The sequence below is a fragment of the Pristiophorus japonicus genome, chromosome 31, assembly GCF_044704955.1.
Source record: "Pristiophorus japonicus isolate sPriJap1 chromosome 31, sPriJap1.hap1, whole genome shotgun sequence".
Taxonomy (NCBI): domain Eukaryota; kingdom Metazoa; phylum Chordata; class Chondrichthyes; family Pristiophoridae; genus Pristiophorus; species Pristiophorus japonicus.
In genome coordinates this window covers 10,654,992-10,678,717 of record NC_092007.1, presented here as the reverse complement: position 1 = coordinate 10,678,717, position 23,726 = coordinate 10,654,992, and the positions used below count along the sequence as shown (strand labels likewise).

At 46.5% G+C, this 23,726-nt stretch overlaps 1 protein-coding gene across 1 annotated transcript; it reads left to right on the top strand.

Moving 5' to 3' along the window:
* Nucleotides 1-273: 273 nt before the first annotated feature.
* Nucleotides 274-23,570, top strand: LOC139240441 (chemerin-like receptor 1). The gene is made up of 2 exons (XM_070868967.1): nucleotides 274-376; nucleotides 21,797-23,570. The coding sequence occupies exon 2, from the start codon at nucleotides 21,811-21,813 to the stop codon at nucleotides 22,858-22,860; it is 1,050 nt and encodes a 349-aa protein (XP_070725068.1). The 5' UTR covers nucleotides 274-376; nucleotides 21,797-21,810; the 3' UTR covers nucleotides 22,861-23,570.
* The last annotated feature ends 156 nt before the right edge of the window (nucleotides 23,571-23,726 follow it).

Genomic DNA, 23,726 nt, shown 5'->3' with positions numbered 1-23,726 from the left:
TGGCCTCCCTCTGTGCAACAAATTTCTATGATTCTACGATTCTATGAAGGATGGAGTCAGTGTGGGATTGGAGGATAGTTGACATCACACCAGTTGTATCAGATAAAGATTCAGTGCTGCTAAACTGCAGCCTCCAATCCGATTGACAAATATCTGCCCTGTTGCTGTTTGAACGGTGACGAGACAGGATCTGACACCATCCCCTCCCCAATCATGTCATGGGTTGCCGTCAGAGACAGGAAATGGTTTGGTCAATACAGGAGGGAAGGAAATATCTGAAGGCAGAAATCTCCGATTTCGAACCAGCAGGTCAGACAAGCAGACTCTCTCGGCTACTCTTTGTCTTGTACTTCCACCAGGAGCCCAGCAGACACAGGTAATTCTACAGATCACCATCTACTTTAAGGATTGCCATGGGGTTCGATAGAGTACCAGGTTGATTCCTGGGATGAGAGGGTTGTCCGATGAGCAGAGATTGATGACAATGAATCTATACTCTAGAGAGTTTAGATGAATGAGAGGTGATCTCATTGAAATATGTAAGATTCTGAGGGAAATTGACAGGGTAGATATTGAGAGGCTGTTTACTCCTGGTTGGAGTGTCTATATCTAGGGGTCACAGTCTCAGGGTAAGGGGTTGGCCAATTAGGACTGAGATAAGGAGAATTTTCTTCACTCATAGAATCTTTGGGATTCTCTGCCCCAGAGGGCTGTGGCTGCTGAATCGCTGAGTATATTCAAGGCGGAGATCAGTAGATTGTTGGAATTTAAGGGCATCAGTGTGGGATAATTGACATCATGCCAGATGTATCAGATACTGAGGGAGTGCCGCACAGTCGGAGGGGCAGTACTGATGGAGTGTCGCACTGTTGGAGGGGCAGTACTGAGGGAGCCCAGCACTGTCGGAGGAGTAATACTGAGGGAGTGCTGCAATGTTAGAGGGTCAGTACTGAGGTAGTGCTGCACTGTCGGAGAGGGAGTGCTGCATTGTCGGAGGGGCAGAACGAAGGAAGCGCCGCAATGATGGAAGGGCAGTACTGGGGGAGCGCCGCACTGTTGGAGGGGCCGTACTGAGGGAGTGCTGCACTGTCGGAGGGGCAGTACTGAGGGAGCGCTGCACTGTTGGAGGGGCAGTACTGAGGTAGAGCTGCACTGTCGGAGGGGCAGTACTGAGGGAGCGCTGCACTGTTGGAGGGGCAGTACTGAGGTAGAGCTGCACTGTCGGAGGGGCGGTACTGAGGGAGAGCTGCACTGTCGGAGGGGCGGTACTGAGGGAGCGCCGCACTGATGGAGGGGCAGTACTGAGGGAGCGCTGCACTGTTGGAGGGGCAGTACTGAGGGAGTGCTGCACTCCCCATTGGTGGGTGGAGGTTGTCACATGGCCCGCGCGGTACACGGGAACACCACTTGCGGGTGATAGAACAGTTACAGCTTCTTTAATGCATCTTAATATCAACAACCTGCATTTATATAGCACCTTTAATGTAGTGAAACATCCCAAGGAGCTTCAAGGGAGCGTTATCAGACAAAATATGACCCCGAGCCACAGAAGAAGGTATTAGGGCATGTAAGGAGCTAGGTTTTAAGGAGCATCTTAAAGAAGGAACGAATGGTGGAGAGATTTTGGGAGGGAATTTCAGAGCTTGGGGCACTGTCGCCATTGGTGGAACAATGGACATCGGGGGTGTAATGTGTTTGCTTCATGGGTTCTTTGCTTCAGAAATCATAGCAACACATTTCTATGAAGAACTAGTCGGTTTATTAGCAAAGGCTTAACAAACACACTACACATTACCAGGCTCACAACCACCATTGTGGATCCCAGAACCCAACTAACTGGAGTTTTATTGAGTCTTGTGAACATCACGTGACTGGCTAAGCCACTCCCAATTCAACAGCCCTACAAACCTGTGAGCATACTCACAGTTGCATACTCACTGCTTCCCCTTTTTTAGAAGCAAGATATTTACACAATATTTCAAAAATTTACTGACCATGATTACAATTTTACAAATTCGACAGCTAAGCCGTAGTATGTTGTTGTAAGTTTTAGCTTCCTCCTGCTCCGACCTCTATTTCTTTGCAGTTGGCTGGCTGTGCTATTTTCTATATTCTTGTTTGATTCCGGAAACTGTCTTGGGGAATTTCTGTTTTAAAACATAAGAAATAGGAGCAGGAGTCGGCCATAAGGCCCCTCGAGCCTGCTCCGCCATTTAATACGATCATGGCTGATCCGATCATGGACTCAGCCCCACTTCCCCGCCCGCTCCCCATAGCCCTTATCCCTTTTTCGTTTAAGAAACTTTCTATTTCTGTCTTAAACTTATTCTATGTCCCGGCTTCCACAGCTCTCTGAGGCAGCAAATTCCACAGATTTACAAACCTCTGAGAGAAGAAATTTCTCCTCATCTCAGTTTTAAATGGGCGGCCCCTTATTCTAAGATCATGCCCCCTAGTTCTACTCTCCCCCATCAGTGGAAACATCCTCTCTACATTCACCCCATCAAGCGCCTTCATAATCTTATACGTTTCGATAAGATCACCTCTCATTCTTCTGAATTCCAATGAGTAGAGGCCCAACCTACTCAACCTTTCCTCATATGTCAACCCCCTCATCTCCGGAATCAACCTTGTGAACCTTCTCTGAACTGCCCTCAAAGCAAGTATATTCTTTTGTAAATATGGAAACCAAAACTGCACGCAGTACTCCAGGTGTGGCCTCACCAATACCCTGTATAACTGTAGCAAGACTTCCCTGTTTTTATACTCCATCCTCTTTGCAATAATGGCCAAGATTCCTTTGGCCTTCCTGATCACTTGCTGTACCTGCATACTAACCTTTTGTGTTTCATGCACAAGTACCCCCAGATCCCGCTGTACTGCAGCACCTTGCAGTTTAGAAACATAGAAACAAAGAAAATAGGTGCAGGAGCAGACCATTCAGCCCTTCTAGCCTGCACCGCCATTCAATGAGTTCATGGCTGAACATGAAACTTCAGTACCCCCTTCCTGCTTTCTCGCCATAACCCTTGATCCCCCGAGTAGTAAGGACTTCATCTAACTCCCTTTTGAATATATTTAGTGAATTGGCCTCAACTACTTTCTGTGGTAGAGAATTCCACAGGTTCACCACTCTCTGGGTAAAGAAGTTTCTCCTCATCTCGGTCCTAAATGGCTTACCCCTTATCCTCAGACTGTGACCCCTGGTTCTGGACTTCCCCAACATTGGGAACATTCTTCCTGCATCTAACCTGTCTAAACCCGTCAGAATTTTAAACGTTTCTATGAGGTCCCCTCTCATTCTTCTGAACTCCAGTGAATACAAGCCCAGTTGATCCAGTCTTTCTTGATAGGTCAGTCCCGCCATCCCGGGAATCAGTCTGGTGAATCTTCGCTGCACTCCCTCAATAGCAAGAATGTCCTTCCTCAAGTTAGGAGACCAAAACTGTACACAACACTCCAGGTGTGGCCTCACCAAGGCCCTGTACAACTGTAGCAACACCTCCCTGCCCCTGTATTCAAATCCCCTCGCTATGAAGGCCAACATACCATTTGCTTTCTTAACCGCCTGCTGTACCTGCATGCTAACCTTCAATGACTGATGTACCATGACACCCAGGTCTCGTTGCACCTTCCCTTTTCCTAATCTGTCACCATTCAGATAATAGTCTGTCTCTCTGTTTTTACCACCAAAGTGGATAACCTCACATTTATCCACATTATACTTCATCTGCCATGCATTTGCCCACTCACCTAACCTATCCAAGTCACTCTGCAGCCTAATAGCATCCTCCTCGCAGCTCACACTGCCACCCAACTTAGTGTCATCCGCAAATTTGGAGATACTGCATTTAATCCCCTCGTCTAAATCATTAATGTACAATGTAAACAGCTGGGGCCCCAGCACAGAACCTTGCGGCACCCCACTAGTCACTGCCTGCCATTCTGAAAAGTACCCATTTACTCCTACTCTTTGCTTCCTGTCTGACAACCAGTTCTCAATCCACGTCAGCACACTACCCCCAATCCCATGTGCTTTAACTTTGCACATTAATCTCTTGTGTGGGACCTTGTCGAAAGCCTTCTGAAAGTCCAAATATACCACATCAACTGGTTCTCCTTTGTCCACTTTACTGGAAACATCCTCAAAAAATTCCAGAAGATTTGTCAAGCATGATTTCCCTTTCACAAATCCATGCTGACTTGGACCTATCATGTCACCATTTTCTCCATTTAAATAATAACTTGCTCTTTTATTTTTCTGTCAAAGTGCATGACCTCACACTTTCCAACATTATACTCCATCTGCCAAATTTTTGCCCACTCACTTAGCCTGTCTATGTCCTTTTGCAGAGTTTTTGTGTCCTCCTCACACATTGCTTTTTCTCCCATTTTTGTATTGTCAGAAAACTTGGCTACGTTACACTCGGTCCCTTCCTCCAAGTCGTTAATATAGTTTGTAAATAGTTGGGGTCCCAGCACTGATCCCCGCGGCACCCCACTAGTTACTGATTGCCAACCGAGAATGAACCATTTATTCCTACTCTCTGTTTTCTGTTAGTTAGCCAATCCTCTATCCATGCTAATATATTACCCCCAACCCCGTGAAATGTTATCTTGTGCAGTAACCTTTTATGTGGCACCTTGTCAAATACCTTCTGGAAGTCCAAATATACCACATTCACTGGTTCCCCTTTATCCATCCTATCCGTTATATCCTCAAAGAATTCCAGCAAATTTTTCAAACATGACTTCCCCTTCATAAATCCATGCTGACTCTGCCTGACCGAATTTTGCTTTTCCAAATGTCCTGCTACTGCTTCTTTAATAATGGACTCCAACATCTTCCCAACCACAGATGTTAGGCTAACTGGTCTATAGTTTCCTGCTTTTTGTCTGCCTCCTTTTTTAAATAGGGGCATTACATTTGCAGTTTTCCATTTTGCTGGGACCTAAGCAAATGTTACTGAAAGGGTTGACAGTGGATAGGCAATGGCAGACATTTATAGATCACATGGATGAATTTCAACAATTGTACATCCCTGACTGGAGTAAAAATAAAACGGGGAAGGTTGCTCAACCTTGGCTAAGGAGGGAAATTAGGGATAGTGTTAAATCCAAGGAAGAGGCATATAAATTGGCCAGAAAAAGCAGCAAACCTGAGGACTGGGAGAAATTTAGAATTCAGCAGGAGGAGGACAAAAGGTTTAATTAGGAGGGGGAAAATAGAATATGAGAGTAAGCTTGCAGGAACATAAAAACTGACTGCAAAAGCTTCCACAGATACTGAAAAGAAACAGATTAGTGAAGACAAATGTAGGTCCCTTACAGTTAGTATCGGGTGCATTTATAATGGGGAACAAAGAAATGGCAAACCAATTGAACAAATACATTGGATCTGTCTTCACGAAGGAAGAAACAAATAGCCTTCGGGAAATACTACGGGTTCGAGGGTCTCGCGAAAAGGAGGAACTGAAGGAAATCCTTATTAGTCAGGAAATTGCATTAGGGAAATTGATGGGATTGAAGGCTGATAAATCCCTAGGGCCTGGTAGGCTGCATCCCAGAGTACTTAAGGATGTGGCCCTAGAAATAGTGGATGCATTGGTCATCATTTTCCAACATTCTACTGATTCTGGATTAGTTCCTATGGACTTGAGGGTAGTTAGTGTAACCACTTTTTTAAAAAGGAGGGAGAGAGAAAACAGGGAATTATAGACCGGTTAGCCTGACATCGGTGGTGGGGAAAATGTTGGAATCAATTATTAAAGATGAAATAGCAGCGCATTTGGAAAGCAGTGACAGGATCAGTCCAAGTCAGCATGAATTTATGAAAGAGAAATCATGCTTGACAAATCTTCTAGAATTTTTTGAGGATGTAACTAGTAGAGTGGACAAGGGAGAACCAGTGTATGTGGTGTATTTGGAATTTCAAAAGACTTTTGATAAGGTCCCACACAAGAGATTAGTGTGCAAAATTAAAGCACGTGGTATTGAGGGTAATGTATTGACGTGGATAGAAAACTGGTTGGCAGACAAGAAGCAGAGAATCGGAATAAACGGGTCCTTTTCAGAATGGCGGGCAGTGGCCAGTGGGATGCCGCAAGATTCAGTGCTGAGACCCCAGCTATTTAATCAATGATTTAGATGAAGGAATTGAATGTAATATCTCCAAGTTTGCAGATGACACTAAGCTGAGTGGCGGTGTGAGCTGTGAGGAGGATGCTAAGAGGCTGCAGGGTGACTTGGACAGGTTAGGCGAATGGGCAAAGGCATGGCAGATGCAGTATAATGTGGATAAATGTGAGGTCATCCACTTTGGGGGCAAAAACGCGAAGGCAGAATATTATCTGAATGGCGGCAGATTAGGAAACGGGGAGATGCAACGAGACCTGGGTGTCATGGTACATCAGTCGTTGAAAGTTGGTATGCAGGTACAGGCGGTGAAGATGGCAAATGGTATGTTGGCCTTCATAGCTAGAGGATTTGAGTATAGGAGCAGGGAGGTCTTACTGCAGTTGTACAGAGCCTTGCTGAGGCCACACCTAGAATATTATTTTCAGTTTTGGTCTCCTAATCTGAGGAAGGATGTTCTTGCTATTGAGGGAGTACAGTGAAGGTTCACCGGACTGACGCCAGGGATGGCAGGACTGACATATGAGGACAGACTGGATCAACTGGGCTTGTATCCACTGGAGTTTAGAAGAATGAGAGGGGATCTCATAGAAACATATAAGATTCTGACTGGATTAGACAGGTTAGAGGCATGAAGAATGTTCCCATTGCTGGGGAGTTCCAGAACCAGGGGTCCGGGTCTAAGAATAAGGGGCAAGCCATTTAGGACCGAGATGATGAGAAACTTCTTCACTCAGAGAGTGGTTAACCTGTGGAATTCTCTATCGCAGAAAGTTGTTGAGGCTAGTTCGTTATATATATTGAACAGGGAGTTAGATATGGCCCTTACGCCAAAGGGATCAAGGGGTATGGAGAGAAAGCAGGAAAGGGGTACTGAGGTTGAATGATCAGCCATGATCTTGTTGAATAGCGGTGCAGGGTCACCTGCACACCTCATGCAAGGGAGTATAAAAGGTTGTCTGCCATGCTGCTTAGGCACTCTGGAGTTGTATTAAAGCGACTAAGGTCACATCAGTTTTAGCTCATAGTACTCAGTCTTGTGGAGTTCTTCCATACTTAACAATTGGCGATGAGTAACAGATTACGAACTTTCACACTGTCGTGGTTGCCGTTAGTATTTTAGAGAGATTTGTAGAGGGTGATGATTGGGAAGCCTTCATTGAGCGTCTCGACCAGTACTTCGTGGCCAACAAGCTGGATGGGGACGATACAGCGATCAAGCGCAAGGCGATTCTCCTCACCGTGTATGGGTCCACAATATACGGCCTCATCAAGAATCTGTTAGCACCGGAGAAACCAGCGGAGAAGACATATACAGAGTTGTGTACACCGCAAGCCAAAGGAGAGCGTCTTAATGGCCAGGTATCGCTTCTACACACACCACCGCTTCGAGGGCCAGGATGTGGCGAGTTATGTCACCGACCTTAGACGCCTTGTGGGAACTTGCGAATTTGCTGTATTTTTGGGGGAAATGCTGTGGGACTTTTTTGTGCTTGGCATCGGCCACGAGGTCATTCTTCGCAAGCTGCTGTCCGCCGAATCCCTACACCTGAGCAAGGCCATCACGATAGCCCAGGCATTCATATCCACGAGCGATAATACCAGACAGATATCTTCCCAGCATCAAAGCTCACCGGCAAGTACTGTGCATAAAATAACGTCGCTAGCAGCGCCTTTGGAAAGCAGTGACAGGATCGGTCCAAGTGAGCATGGATTTATGAAAGGGAAATCATGCTTGACAAATCTTCTGGAATTTATTGAGGATGTAACTAGTCGAGTGGACAAGGGAGAACCAGTGGATGTGGTGTATTTGGACTTTCAAAAGGCTTTTTTACAAGGTTCCAAACAAGAGATTGGTGTGCAAAATCAAAGCACATGGTATTGGGAGTAATGTACTGATGTGGATAGAGAACTGGTTGGCAGACAGGAAGCAGAGAGTCGGGATAAACGGGTTCTTTTCAGAATGGCAGGCAGTGACTAGTGGAGTGCCGCAGGGCTCAGTGCTGGGACCCCAGCTCTTTACAAAATACATCAATGATTTAGATGAAGGAATTGAGTGTAATATCTCCAAGTTTGCAGATGACACTAAACTGGATGGCGGTGTGAGCTGTGAGGGGGACGCTAAGAGGCTGCAGGGTGACTTGGACGCGTTAGGCAAGTGGAAAAATGCATAGCAGATGCAGTATAATGTGGATAAATTTGAGGTTATCCACTTTGGGGGCAAAAACACGAAGGCAGAATATTATCTGAATGGCGGCAGATTAGAAAACGGGGAGGTGCAACAAGACCCTGGTGTCATGGTTCATCAGTCATTGAAAGTTGGCATACAGGTACAGCAGGCGGTGAAGAAGACAAATGGTATGTTGGCCTTCATATCTAGGGGATTTGAGCATAGGAGCAGGGAGGTCTTACTGCAGTTGTACAGGGCCTTGGTGAGGCCTCACCTGGAATATCGTGTTCAGTTTTGGTTTCCTAATCTGAGGAAGGACGTTCTTGCTATTGAAGGAGTGCAGCAAAGGTTTACCAGACTGATTCCCGGGGTGGCTGGACTGACATATGAGGAGAGACTGGATCAACTGGGCCTTTATACATTGGAGTTTAAAAGGATGAGAGGGGATCTCATAGAAACATATAAGATTGTGACAGGACGGGATAGGTTAGATGCGGGTAAGATGTCGGGGAAGTCCAGAACCAGGAGCACAGTCTTAGGATAAGGGGTAGGCCATTTAGGACTGCGATGAGAAGAAACTTCTTCACTCAGAGTTGTTAATCTGTGGAATTCCCTGCCGCAGGGAGTTGTTGATGCCAGTTTATTTGATATATTCAAGAGGGAGTTAGATATGGCCCTTACAGCTGTGGAGAGAAAGCAGGAAAGGGGTACTGAGGGAATGATCAGCCATGATCTTATTGAATGGTGGTGCAGGCTCGAAGGGCAGAATGGCCTACTCCTGCACCGATTTTCTATGTTTCTATATGGCAGGGCCTACCCGTCTGCAGCTGCAAGACCTAGCATGACTCAGAATCCGTCATTGGACGTGAATGTAAATCCATTAGCACCATGTTGGCGTGGTGGGGGTAATCATCGAGCCCATCGATGTCCATTCAAGCACTATGTGTGCAAAGGCTGCAAAACAATGGGGCACCTCCAGCGAATGTGCAAGAATGCTGTGACTCATCACATGGCAGAGTTGGCAGAGGATGATCGATCCGGAGCGGATCACGCAAAACAAACAAGAGAGGCAACTCAAGCCGAGGAAGAGGTCTATGGGGTGCATACCTTCACCACCAAGAGCCCTCCTATTATGCTGAAAGTCAAATTGAACGGTGTTCCGTTATCAATGAAGTTGGAAACGGGGGCGAGTCAGTCAATTATGAGCCAGAAGGCTTTTGAGAAACTGTGGGGCAACAAGGCATAAAGGCCCAAACTGAGCCCAATTCAGACAAAGCTGCGCACCTCCACCAAAGAGCTCATACCAGTCATTGGCAGTGCGGCAATTAAGGTATCATACGATGGAGCTGTGCATGATTTATCACTGTGGATTGTACCAGGCGATGGCCCAACGCTATTTGACAGAAGCTGGCTGGGAAAGATTCAATGGAATTGGGACGACATCAAAGCACTATCTTCAGAGGATGATGCCTCATGCGCCCAAGTGCTGAGCAAGTTTCCATCACTATTTGAACCAGGCATTGGCAGCTGCACAGACGCCAAGGTGCAGATGCAAGGTTTCCGATGCAATGTCCGTTCATCACAAGGCTCGAGTGGTTCCATATAATATGAGGGAGAAAGTCGAGATCGAATTAGACACAGAGTTCAATGAGGGGGAATCATATCACCAATCGAATTCAACGAGTGGATCAGTCCAATTGTTCAGGTGTTGAAAAGCGATGGCACGGTCAGAATCTGTGGAGACTACAAGATAACAATCAACAGAGTCTCGTTACAGGACCAGTACCCGCTACCCAAGGCGGATGACCTGTTCACAACATTATCAGGGGGTAGTCGTTCACCAAGTTGGACCTAACCTCCGCCTACATGACACAGGAGTTGGCTGAATCTTCGAAAAGATTGATGTGCATCAACACACGCAAAGGACTGTTTATATACCACAGGTGCCCTTTTGGGATTCGCTCGGCTGCTGCCATCTTCCAGAGGAACATGGAGAATCTGCTGAAATCGGTTCCGCGCACCCTTGTGTTTCAAGACGACATCCTGATCACCGGTCGTGACACCACCGAACACCTGCACAACCTGGAAGAGGTTCTAAGTTGACTAGACAAGTGGGACTCAGGCTGAAACGCTCCAAGTGTGTTTTCCTGGCGCCAGAGGTCGAATTTTTGGGGAGAAAGATTGCGGCGGACGGCATCAGGCCCACGGACTCAAAGACAGAGGCCATCAAGAATGCAACCAGACCACAGAACGCGACGGAGCTGCATTCGTTCCTGGGACTCAACTATTTCGGAACTTTCTACCTGGGTTGAGCATGTTGTTAGGGCCTTTGCACATGTTGCTATATAAGGGTGACGACTGAGTTTGGGGCAAATCTCGAGACACAGCCTTTGAGAAGGCCAGGAACCTGCTTTGTTCAAATAAGTTACTTGTACACTATGACCAATGCAAACGTTTAATGCGAGCTTGTGATGCCTCATCATATGGGGTTGGCTGTTGTTACAGCAAGCCAATGTATCGGGCAACTTCCAACCGGTTGCATACGCGTTTAGAAATCTGTCTAAGGCTGAGAGAGCCTATAGTGTGGTCGAGAAAGAGGCGCTAGCATGTGTATATGGGGTTAAGAAAATGCACCAAGGGAGGTTCTATTGAGTCTGTGGTCATAGCACTCCAAACCGTGGTCCAGGATCCATGTAGATTTTGATGGCCCCTTTCAACGGAAAAGAGTGACGAAAGTAAATGTTGGTCCCTTAGAAGATGAGAAGGGGGATTTAATAATGGAAAATGTGAAAATGGCTGAGACCTTAAACAATTATTTTGCTTCGGTCTTCACAGTGGAAGACACAAAAACCATGCCAAAAATTGCTGGTCACAGGAATGTGGGAAGGGAGGACCTTGAGACAATCACTATCACTAGTGGGGTAGTGCTGGACAGGCTAATGGGACTCAAGGTAGACAAGTCCCCTGGTCCTGATGAAATGCATCCCAGGGTATTAAAAGAGATGGCAGAAGTTATAGCAGATGCATTCGTTATAATCTACCAAAAGTCTCTGGACTCTGGGGAGGTACCAGCGGATTGGAAAACAGCTAATGTAATGCCTCTGTTTAAAAAAGGGGGCAGACAAAAGGCAGGTAACTGGCCGGTTAGTTTAACATCTGTAGTGGGGAAAATGCTTGAAACTACCATTAAGGAAGAAATAGCAGGACATCTAGACAGGAATAGTGCAATCAAGCAGACGCAGCATGGATTCATGAAGGGGAAATCATGTTTAACTAATATACTGGAATTCTTTGAGGATATAGTGAGCATGGTGGATAGAGGTGTACCGATGGATATGGTGTATTTAGATTTTCAAAAGGCATTCGATAAGGTGCCACACAAAAGGTTACTGCACAAGATAAGGGTACGCGGAGTTAGAGGAAATGTATTAGCATGGATAGAGAATTGGCTGGCGAACAGAAAGCAGAGAGTCGGGATAAATGGGTCCTTTTCGGGTTGGAAATCGGTGGTTAGTGGTGTGCCACAGGGATCGGTGCTGGGACCACAACTGTTTACAATATACATAGATGACCTGGAAGAGGGGACAGTGTGTAGTGTAACAAAATTTGCAGATGACACAAAGATTAGTGGGAAAGCGGGTTGTGTAGAGGACACAGAAAGGCTGCAAAGAGATTTGGATAGGTTAAGCGAATGGGCTAAGGTTTGGCAGATGGAATACAATGTTGGAAAGTGTGAGGTCATCCACCTTGGGAAAAAAAAACAGTAAAAGGGAATATTATTTGAATGGGGAGAAATTACAACATGCTGCGATGCAGAGGGACCTGGGGGTCCTTGTGCATGAATCCCAAAAAGTTAGTTTGCAGGTGCAGCAGGTAATCAGGAAGGCGAATGGAATGTTGGCCTTCATTGCGAGAGGGATGGAGTACAAAAGCAGGGAGGTGCTGCTGCAACTGTACAGGGTATTGGTGAGGCCGCACCTGTAGTACTGCGTGCAGTTTTGGTCACCTTACTTAAGGAAGGATATACCAGCTTTGGAGGGGGTACAGAGACGATTCACGAGGCTGATTCCGGAGAAGAAGGGGTTACCTTATGATGATAGATTGAGTAGACTGGGTCTTTACTCGTTGGAGTTCAGAAGGATGAGGGGTGATCTTATAGAAACATTTAAAATAATGAAAGGGATAGACAAGATAGAGGTAGAGAGGTTGTTTCCACTGGTCGGGGAGACTAGAACTAGGGGGCACAGTCTCAAAATACGGGGGAGCCAATTTAAAACCGAGTTGAGAAGGAATTTCTTCTCCCAGAGGGTTGTGAATCTGTGGAATTCTCTGCCCAAGGAAGCAGTTGAGGCTAGCTCATTGAATGTATTCAAGTCACAGATAGATAGATTTTTAACCAATAAGGGAATTAAGGGTTACGGGGAGCGGGCGTGTAAGTGGAGCTGAGTCCACGATCAGATCAGCCATGATCTTGTTGAATGGCACAGTAGGCTCGAGGGGCTAGATGGCCTACTCCTGATACTAATTCTTATGTTCTTATGTTCATACAAAGATGTTTTTAGTTGTCGTGGATGCTTACTCTGAATGGATTGAATGCGAAATCATGTCATCCAGCACATCCACTGCCACCATTGAAAGTCTCCGGGCTATGTTCGCCACCCATGGCTTGCCCGACGTCATTGTCAGTGACAATGGGCCATGTTTCACCAGCTCGGAATTCAATGAATTTATGACCCACAATGGCATCAAGCATGTCAGGTCTACCCCGTTTCAGCCCGCATCCAATGGTCAAGCGGAACGGACTGTCCAAATTATCAAGCAGAGCTTGAAGCGCGTGACGGAAGGCTCCTTGCAGACCCGCTTATCTCGGGTTCTGCTCAGTTACCAGACGCGACCCCACTCGGTCACTGGGAATCCCCCTGCAGTATTGTTAATGATGAGAGCACTCAAAATCAGACTCTCCCTCGTCCACCCGGATCTAAATGATCATGTAGAAACTCGACGTCACCGGCAAAACATGTACCACGATCGCGCGGCTTATCATGTGACATTGATGTTAACGACCCTGTGTTTGTCCTGAATTACGGTCATGGTCCTAAATGGGTTGCTGGCACTGTCTTGGCCAAGGAAGGGAATAGAGTGTTTATAGTCAAACTAATAAATGGACAAACGTGCAGAAAGCATTTGGATCAAACTGCGGTTCACCGACAACGAGGAACAACCTGAAGAGGACATCATCATCGATCCACCAACACAGACCCAACCAGCAATCGACCTCGCTGTCAATCAAGAAGATGAACCCACCATTCCCAACAGTTCTGTCAGACCAGCCGCGCCGCAGTGCAGCAATGGTACGACCAACTCACCCATGCCAGAGTTTGAACTCAGGCGATCAACCAGGGAGCGTAGGGCCCCGGATCGTCTCAACTTGTAAATAATTTGTATCAAAGACTTTGGGGGTCGGGGGGGGGGGAGTGATGTTATATATGTAAACATTGTAACTTTGCAAGACTTGCCACCAGAGGGCGCAACTTTAGAAGGCCCAAGGGTCTTGGGGAAAAAAAACAGTAAAAGGGAATATTATTTGAATGGGGAGAAATTACAACATGCTGAGGTGCAGAGGGACCTGGGAGTCCTTGTGCATGAATCCCAAAAAGTTAGTTTGCAGGTGCAGCAGGAAATCAGGAAGGCGAATGGAATGTTGGCCTTCATTGCGAGAGGGATGGAGTACAAAAGCAGGGAGGTCCTGCTGCAACTGTACAGGGTATTGGTGAGGCCGCACCTGGAGTACTGCGTGCAGTTTTGGTCACCTTACTTAAGGAAGGATATACTGGCTTTGGAGGGGGTACAGAGACGATTCACTCGGCTGATTCCGGAGATGAGGGGGTTACCTTATGATGATAGATTGAGTAGACTGGGTCTTTACTCGTTGGAGTTCACAAGGATGAGGGGTGATCTTATAGAAACATTTAAAATAATGAAAGGGATAGACAAGATAGAGGCAGAGAGGTTGTTTCCACTGGTCAGGGAGACTAGAACTAGGGGGCACAGTCTCAAAATACGGGGGAGCCAATTTAAAACCGAGTTGAGAAGGGGCTAGATGGCCTACTCCTGTTCCTAATTCTTATGCTCTTATGTCACCTGTACACCTCGTGCAAAGAAGTATAAAAGGTTGTCTGCCATGCTGCTTAGGCACTCTGGAGCTGTATTAAAGAGACTAAGTTCACATCAGTTTTAGCTCACAGTACTCAGTCTTGTTGAGTTCTTCCATACTTAACAGATACCGTCCTTTATTTCCTTAGTTAGCCATGGATGGCTATCTTTTCTCTTATGCCCTTTCCTCGTCACTGGAATATACTTTTCTTTAGAGTTGTGGAATATATCCTCAAATAAACGCCACTGTTCATCAACCGTCCTACACTTCAATCTATTTTCCCAGTCCACTTCAGCCAACTCTGCCCTCATGCCTTCATAGTCTCCTTTATTTCAGGGCATGTAACCTGTGATTCCTGACCTCTATCTTCCTGTGTCCTCTTGTGTTTCCTTGGAATTTGTCCTCGTGTTAGATTTCTTCCTAAGAACTTGATAGTCCCAGCTATCAATATCCTGTCTAGTTGGTTTGCGTTTCCTCATTGATCTTCTCAACTGAACCCCAACTCCGCCACCCCCCCCCCCCCACCCCGGAAAATACCGAGTCTCTGCGAGATTGACCCATACCCGCAGAACCACCTTCAGTCGGCTGCATCTGAGATGGTGGGGATATGGACGTTGTAACCATTGTGTCCGTTGAAGTACTTGGACCTGCCAACTCACTCTGATCATCGTCCAAGTCAGGCTCATAATTATCTACTCGTGGTACCGAAGGTGCATCACTTGCTAGCAACATTTGATCCTCATGAACCTTCCTGATATATTCACCAAATTTGACCAAGTGCTGATTGGTGCCACATAGCTGAATAATTCTTTCAATGTCTCATTTGGGTGGACTTACCCTTTGACGGACTGAGAACTCTGACCTGATCACCCTCCTGAAAGCACCGCTCTTTAGTGCCGGATTGATAATGATGTTTCTGCAGCGATTGTGCCTTCTCTACCTCATCAGACAAGTTCGGTTGTAATAAACTGAGATGTGTCCTCAACCTGCGCTTCATCAATAATTCAGCAGGTGTGTATACCCCGTTGTAGAATGAAGCCTAGTCCTGTAATTGAAAAGAAAATTTGTTCACCTGTGCTTGATGCTCACCGATGATCCAGTCTGTAGAACTTGTTTCCGCAAAGCCTCCTTGACAATCCTGACCGATCTTTCAGCTGCACCATTCGAAGTGGGAGGATATGGTGCTACCAACGTGTGTTTGATAGCGTTGTGTCTGGCAAAATTGGCAAATTGCATGGCCCAAAATTGCGGGCCATTATCTGACACCATTTCTTCGGGCAGGCCATGGGATGCAGAAATATCCCGTAATTCATCCAATATAGTCGTAGATAACCCCATTTGCAGTACCTCCAGCCATTTCAAATGGCTATCGATTAGAACCAGCAAATGATCACTGCCCCTCTCGCAAAAATCAATATGTATTCTTTGGAACGGTCTCGTTGGTCAAGTCCATGTTTGCTGCGGTGTTTTAGCTGGCATGGTCTTGCAGTCTTGACAGATAGTGCACTTACTAATACTTCTAAGTCTTTCTCCAACCCAGGCCAATAAACAAAACTTGTTTCCATAAAACTCCAGGCCAGTGCTTTCATGTCTACGATGCCAGTATGCTCACCGTGAAGTTCTGTCAAAACGTTGGCCAGTAGTGCACTGGGAATGACAACTCTCAGGCCCCATTTTAGACATCCCTGCTGACATGATAATTCATGCCGATGATGATAAAAGGGTTTTATCCAAACATCTAAATGTATTTGATCATTAGACCACCCTCGCAGGGTATGCTCATCGGCTCGCTGTAATGTGGCATCTTTCTGTGTGTGCTCTGCAATAACAGAGGCAGTGACCGGAAAGTCCTCATCAACGACATCTAGAGGGAAGACTGACTGTTCATGACCAATTTCAGAATTGTCATGAGGCAACCTTGAAAGGGCAGCCGCCACAGTATTCTGCTTCGACGTACAATACTCGATTCTGTAATCGCACTGAGACAATAAAATAGACCATCTTTGTATTCTGGAAGCTGCCATAGATGGAATTGCTGCCTTTGGGCCTAGGATATCTAATAACGGTTTGTGTTCGGTTACTTGAGTGAATTGGGGTCCCAACACAAACCAGTGAATCTTTCGAATACCAAATATAATTGCCAAGCCTCTTTCTCAATCTGGCTATAATTTTGTTCACATTTGTTGAGCGTATACGATGCAAAGGCAACCGGTGCTTCCTGCCCATCATTCATAACATGGCAGATCACTGCTCCCACACCATACCCAGAGGCTGATCACTGCTCCCACACCATACCCAGAGACTGATCACTGCTCCCACACCATACCCAGAGACTGATCACTGCTCCCACACCATACCCAGAGACTGATCACTGCTCCCACACCATACCCAGAGACAGATCACTGCTCCCACACCATACCCAGAGACAGATCACTGCTCCCACACTATACCCAGAGACTGATCACTGCTCCCACACCATACCCAGAGACAGATCACTGCTCCCACACTATACCCAGAGACTGATCACTGCTCCCACACCATACCCAGAGACTGATCACTGCTCCCACACCATACCCAGAGACAGATCACTGCTCCCACACTATACCCAGAGACTGATCACTGCTCCCACACCATACCCAGAGACTGATCACTGCTCCCACACCATACCCAGAGACTGATCACTGCTCCCACACCATACCCAGAGACTGATCACTGCTCCCACACCATGCCCAGAGATTGATCACTGCTCCCACACCATACTCAGAGCTGATCACTGCTCCTACACCATGCTCAGAAGCATCACATGCTAGTCTTAGTCCATGAGTCAGAATATAATGGACGAGAAGAGCACTGCTGCTCAAGCGTCGCTTGCATGTGTCATTTGTAATCTGTTACATCTTTGTCCCATATCCAACGCACCCCTTTCTTAAATAATTAATGGAGTGGTGCGAGCACCGTTGCTAGTCCAGGAAGAAAACGAGCATAATATTGGACCATGCTTAAAAAGGATCGTAATTCAGAAACGTTTTTGGTTCCAGAGCCATAATGATGGCTTGCACTTTCGCCTTGACTGGTTGGAGACCATTTTCATCAACCCACAATCCTAGATAAACCACCTCACAGTGTATGCATGCACATTTACTCCTTTTCTGCTTCAGATTATGGTCATTGAACCATCTGAATACGTCTAAGATTTACAGGTTTTCCCTCTCTGTGCTGCTGGCTATCAACACATCATCTTGATTGCACAAACAGTGATTCATTCCCTGTAAGATCTGATCCATGCTAGCCTGAAATATCTTTGGTGAGGACGTCATACCATGGGGCAACTTCGTGTATGAATATAAACCTTTGTGTGTGTTGACTGTCAGATACTGCTGACTATCCTTGTCAACATTGAATTGAGCATCGGCGTGGGAGTGATCCAGTTTTGTGAAGACCTTGGCTCCAATCTGTTCTGCATACTGGTTCTGTGGAGTCAGTAAAGGGTACTATTCATTATCACCTGCTCGATTCATGGTAATTTTATAATCGCCACAGAGTAGTACCATTTTGTCTGCCTTCAAAACTATAACTAACCGGGTGGCCCAGTCACTATCAGTCTTCACTAAAAGCCTGTTTTTCTTCAACTTATCAAGTTCTCGCTCAACCTGCGATTTTAATGCATATGGTACCAGCCTTGGTCTACAAACCGACCTAATCCAAATATGTGCATTGTATTCCTTGATTCCCTCGTATGTTAGCATATTTCTCCAGCAGAGTATCTAACCGAGACTTAACCATTTCTGCACTGCAGACACTGTACCAATCCAAACAATGCACTCTTAGCCCATCTTTGCCCGTAAGTGTCGGTCGATTGACATATTTTACTATAACAATAGGTAATCTTGCTTGTTGTCCCTGGTATTGTACTATATTCTCCATTTGTCCAAGTATCTGCAGTTTTTCCCCTGAATATGTATTCAGCTTTGCTGAGCTCACATTTAGTGGTATGCCCCTGAAATTCTTATAATACACATCCTGACTCATTATTGAGTAATCAGCTGCTGTATCTATTGTCATATTAATCCATCGATTATTAAATAGTGCTAACATTCTGAAATCCTGACATAAGGAATGTACTGCCTTGCCCTTCACTGCATATACACCAAAACCTAAACTGTTCTGATCGGTTTCCACCCAGTGAAGTCTTTGAATATCGTTGGATTTACACGCGGATGCAATGTGTCCTCTTACTTGGCACCACTAGCACCTTGCCCATTTGAACCCACACTGTTGTGCGGTATGGTTGCCATTACACCTATGACATCTAGTCGCCTTGGATTCAGAACTCTCCCTCAGACTAGGACTCACCCTCTCCTGTGTTTCAACACCTCGGTGGCTGTGAACTGCTACTACTGCCGGTAATGGATGAAATTGCTTAATATTTTTCTTTGCCATGGAGGTGGCTATCTTGCAAGCATTCGCAATTTTGATTGGATGCGTTCATCCGTTAGTCCACATACAAATTTATCTCAAAGGGCCCTATTCAGGAATCCTCCAAAATTGCAGTGTAGAGATAATTTTCTTATGGCAACAATGTATTCACAGATAGTTTTATCAAGTGTTTGGCTTCTCATTGCAAACGTATAGCTCTCCGCTATTTCTAAAATGTGTGGATCAAAACGATTCTCCAATATCTGTAGTATGTCTGAGAATGAAGCATCCTTAACCTTTCTTGGGGATAACAAATTCACTAAGATACCATAATTCTCTGCACCAATCATGACTGGCAGAATAGCTTTCATCTTCCCGTGTACTGCTTGATTGCTTAATTGCGATTCAGTCACACCTGCTGAGACTTCACTGATGTCATTGTTCTAACAAAACATTTGTAAGGGGACACATTGCAGCCGCATGTAAATCCAAGGATAATCAAAGACTTCACTGGGTGGAAACCGATCAGAACAGTGTAGGTTTTGGTGTATATGCAGTGAAGGGCAAGTAATGCAAGGCAGGATCTAAATGATTCCTTATTCCTGTCAAAGGATCCCAAATTACTGATGTAACTCGTTATCACATCCATATTACCTTCTTAGCTTAATAGCCGTTAATCACTCTCAATAATCTCAAATTGCTTTTCAATGACTCTAAATGGCTTTCCACAAACTCTATTTGTTAGTTCAACACCGTTCAGTGCTCACACAAAAAATGGTCCTACCAGAATCTCATTCGGAAATCATGCTGCCGGTATATCTCCTTGCTGTGCTCCACTTGCATTTGTCTTCTCACAAAGGGAATTCCACCAAAAATGTCTTCATTAAGATATCCCATTTTGTCGCAATTTTGTAATGTATTTGTTTCATGGGTTCTTTTATTAAGAATTCATAGCAACACATTGCTATTAAGAACTAGTTGGCGTATTAGCAAAAGGTTTAACAATCACACTACATATTACCAGTTCATCCACCAGGCTCACAATCACCTGCCTCATTGTGCATCCCCTGAACCCAACTGGCTGGGGTTTTATTGAGTCGTCAACATCATGTGACTGACTAAGCCACTCCCAACTCAACAGCTCTACAACTATTTTTGTAAAACAATAAATCAAATGTCCCCCTAATAGAGGGGCACTAAAAGCGACAAATTAAACAAATTAACTTTTTACATTAATGGATCAAATTAAAATTTGGTTGCCGGGGGTGATAATGCACTCCAGTCCCTCCAGTGCCCACCTCTCGCGGAAGGCCGCGAGTGTACCAGTGGACACCGCATGCTCCATCTCCGGGGCACCCTGGCTCAAATGTAACTGTGGAAGAAAGGCAGGCAGTCGGGCTGAACGACCCCCTCGACTGCCCGCTTACTGGACCGGTTAATGGCCACCTTGGCCATGCCCAGGAGCAGCCCCACGAAGAGGCCTTCCGACCTGCCTGTTCCCCTCTGCACAGGATGTCAACAGCTCTGCAACTATTTTTGTAGAAAACAATAAATCAATTAAATTAAGTGTCCCCTGATTAAAGCCACAAAAAAAAAAACGGGGGGAGGGGGGGGCGGACACTCCAAACACTTTCAAACAAGTGCCCCCTTGCTTTTTTTTTTGTTTGTTTTGTTTTTTTTGGGTTTTTTGGGGGCACTAAAAACACAAATTATACAAGTGCTCCCTGGCTAAAAGGGGTGGGGGGGGCATTAAAACTGGCAAATTAACCAAATTAAACTTTAGAAATTAAAATCAAATTAAAGTTTGGCTGCCGGGGGTGATGATGCACTCCAGTTCCTCCGGCGCCTACCTCTCGCGGAAGGCCGCGCGCGTACCGGTGGACACCACATGCTCCATCTCCAGGGACACCCTGGCTCAGATGTAACTGCAGAAGAGAGGCAGGCAGTCGGGCTAAACGACCCCCTCGACCGCCCGCTGCCTGGACCGGCTGATGGCCACCTTGGCCATGCCCAGGAGCAGCCCCATGTAGAGGCTTTCCGACCTGCCTTTTCCCCTCCGCATAGGATGTCAACAGCTCTACAACTCTTTTTGTAGAAAACAAAAATGAACATTAAATCAAGTGACCCCTCCAAACAGTTTTCAAGTGCACTTTTTGGGGGGGTGGGGGGTTGCGTTTTTTTTTTGTGGCTTTTTTTGGGCACTAAAACCACAAATTATACAAGTGTCCCCTGGCTAAAAGGGGAGGGGGACACTAAAACCTGGCACAATAAACCAATTAAAACTTTAAAACATATAAAATCAAATTAAAATTTTGTTGTCAGGGGTGATGATGCACTCCAGTCTCTCCAGTGCCCACCTCTCGCAACAGCTCTACAAACCTGTGAGCATATTCACAGGTGCATACATTACAGGGGGATGCGCAAGAGGCCAGAATTGAAGGAGCGCAGAGATCTCGTAGGGTTGTCGGGGCTAGAGGAAGCTAGAGAGCTAGAGAGATAATGAGGATGGCGGTGGGGGGGGGGGGGGGAGGGGGCGACTGAGGAGGCCAGTGAGTGATTTGAAAACAAAGGTGAGAATTTTTAAATCGAGGCATTGCCGGACCGAGAGCCAATGTAGGTCAGCGAGCACAGCGGTGGTGGGGGGGGCAGGGGGGCTGATGGGTGAAGGGGGCTCGGTATGAGTTAGGAGACAGGAGTTTCGGAAAGCTCACGATTAGGGAGGACAACCAGGGAGAGCTTTGGAATAGGCATGGCTGGAGGTAGCAAACGCACAGACGAGGGTTTTAGCAATAGATGGGCTGAGGCAGGGGCGGAGACGGGCAATGTTACGGAGGTTGAAATATTGTGGCAATCTCCGCGATTGCAGTACTGGGGTCAACACTGATGGACTCTTCCCTCTCTCTTGCTCTCCATCTCTTCAGGTGGGACATCTGAAATGGAGCCCGAGGATCTTCAGCAGACCAACTCCAGCGAGGTTCCTCACGACATCCTGGCAAATGAAGACTACTCCAGCATTTGGCGAGTGATGTACATCTTCACCATGGTGACCTATGTCGTCACCTGCGTCCTGGGCATGTCAGGCAACGGGCTGGTCATCTGGGCCGCCGGCTTCAAGCTGAAGAGAACGGCCTACACCGTCTGCTTGCTGAGCCTCGCCATGGCTGACTTCACCTTCTCTCTGCTGCTCCCCCTCTCCATCACCGAACTCGCCCTGGACCAGTGGCCCTTCGGCCGGCTGCTCTGCCAGCTGAACAGCGGGGTGGAGGTGCTCTGCATGCACGCCAGCATCTTCACGCTGGCCGCCATCAGCGTGGACCGCTGCATCTCGGTGGTGCTGCCCATCTGGTCCCGGAACCACCATGGCCCACGGCTGGCCGCCTGGTTCTGCCTGGGGATATGGCTGGCGGCCGCCATCTTGAGCGCGCCCATCTTCATCTTTTGTGAGACGAAAGCCCAGGGCAACCACACGGTGTGCTCCACCTACTACCTGCTGGAGGGCGAGCAAGCGGCTCTGGATGCAGTGAATCGCAGAGACGAGGATTACCAAGCACTGATAGAGTGGGCGAACGGCCTGGTGTATGCCCGGTACCGAGCGGTGGCCCTCGCCCACTTCCTCCTCGGGTTCTTCCTCCCGTTCCTGATCATCGCCGCCAGCTACTCCATCATCGTGTTGCGGCTGAGGTGGGGCCTCTTGGCACCCAGTGGCAGAAAGCCCTTCAAGGTCATCGCAACCATCATCCTGGCCTTCCTCCTGTGCTGGGCACCTTACCACATCTGTTCTATCCTCCTGCTACTCCACCCGCACGACGAGCCGTGGCCCCTGGCGCTCAACGTGGGCATCCCACTCAGCATTGGACTGGCCTACATCAACAGCATCCTCAACCCCGTCCTCTACATCTTCATGTGGCAGGACTTCAGGGACTTGCTCAAGCAGTCGTTTCAACGGGTCAACAGCCAGGGGGAGTCAATGCAAAGTAATTTGTAGAAGGTTTAGAGATTTAAGGAGACATTTCTTCACCCAGAGGGTGGTAGGGATCTGGAACTCACTGCCTGAAAGGGTGGTAGATGCAGAAACCCTCATTGGCTTATACATTAAATACTTTTTAAATGCAAAGGTTTAGTGCTGCTAAACTGCAGCCTCTGTAAGACTACAGCATTTTTGTCTCATTTTCTGCTAATAACTGTGCTTGCAAAATGCTCCAAGATGGCTGAAAACACGGTTTGCCCAATTTTTAGTGATCCAAAAGGCTTTCTGAATCAAAATACTTTCTCGTGTGTTTTAACATCTCACAGCTACAAAGAGACAGTTCTCACAGGCATTGTCTGAGAACTGTGAGGAGAAGAGAATGAAAGACCTATTCATAGTGAAAGACTATCCCTTTGTTTTAAACCTAGACATCTTGACATCCAGAGAAACAGTATAAAATGGTTGTGACACGCGAGGTCAACACTGCAGTCAAGTAATTAGTGACCTGGTCAGTTACCAAGAGGATCAGTGGATTAATTTCCGATCGTTGACCATGGCTGGAGTTAACTCGTGTGTGTGTGTGTGTGTGTCTTGCTTTCTATTAATCACTTAAGGAATAGGCAATTTTAACTCCTGAAAGGTACTTTAATGGGATAGTTTGGTGTGGGCTAATAATTAGAAATGATTGTTTATTTGATGCTATCGAGATGCTTATATCGCTTCATTATTCTAAGTAAAGATAACCCCTGGATAGGGGTGAGTGAAAAACATCCACTAGTCTGTGTTGTTTGTCTCACAAGTTCCGAACTCTGTGAAGTTTTATTAAGATGCCTTACAGACCTGGACTTGGGTACACGGGGCATCATTTCAAAGTTTGCAGAATA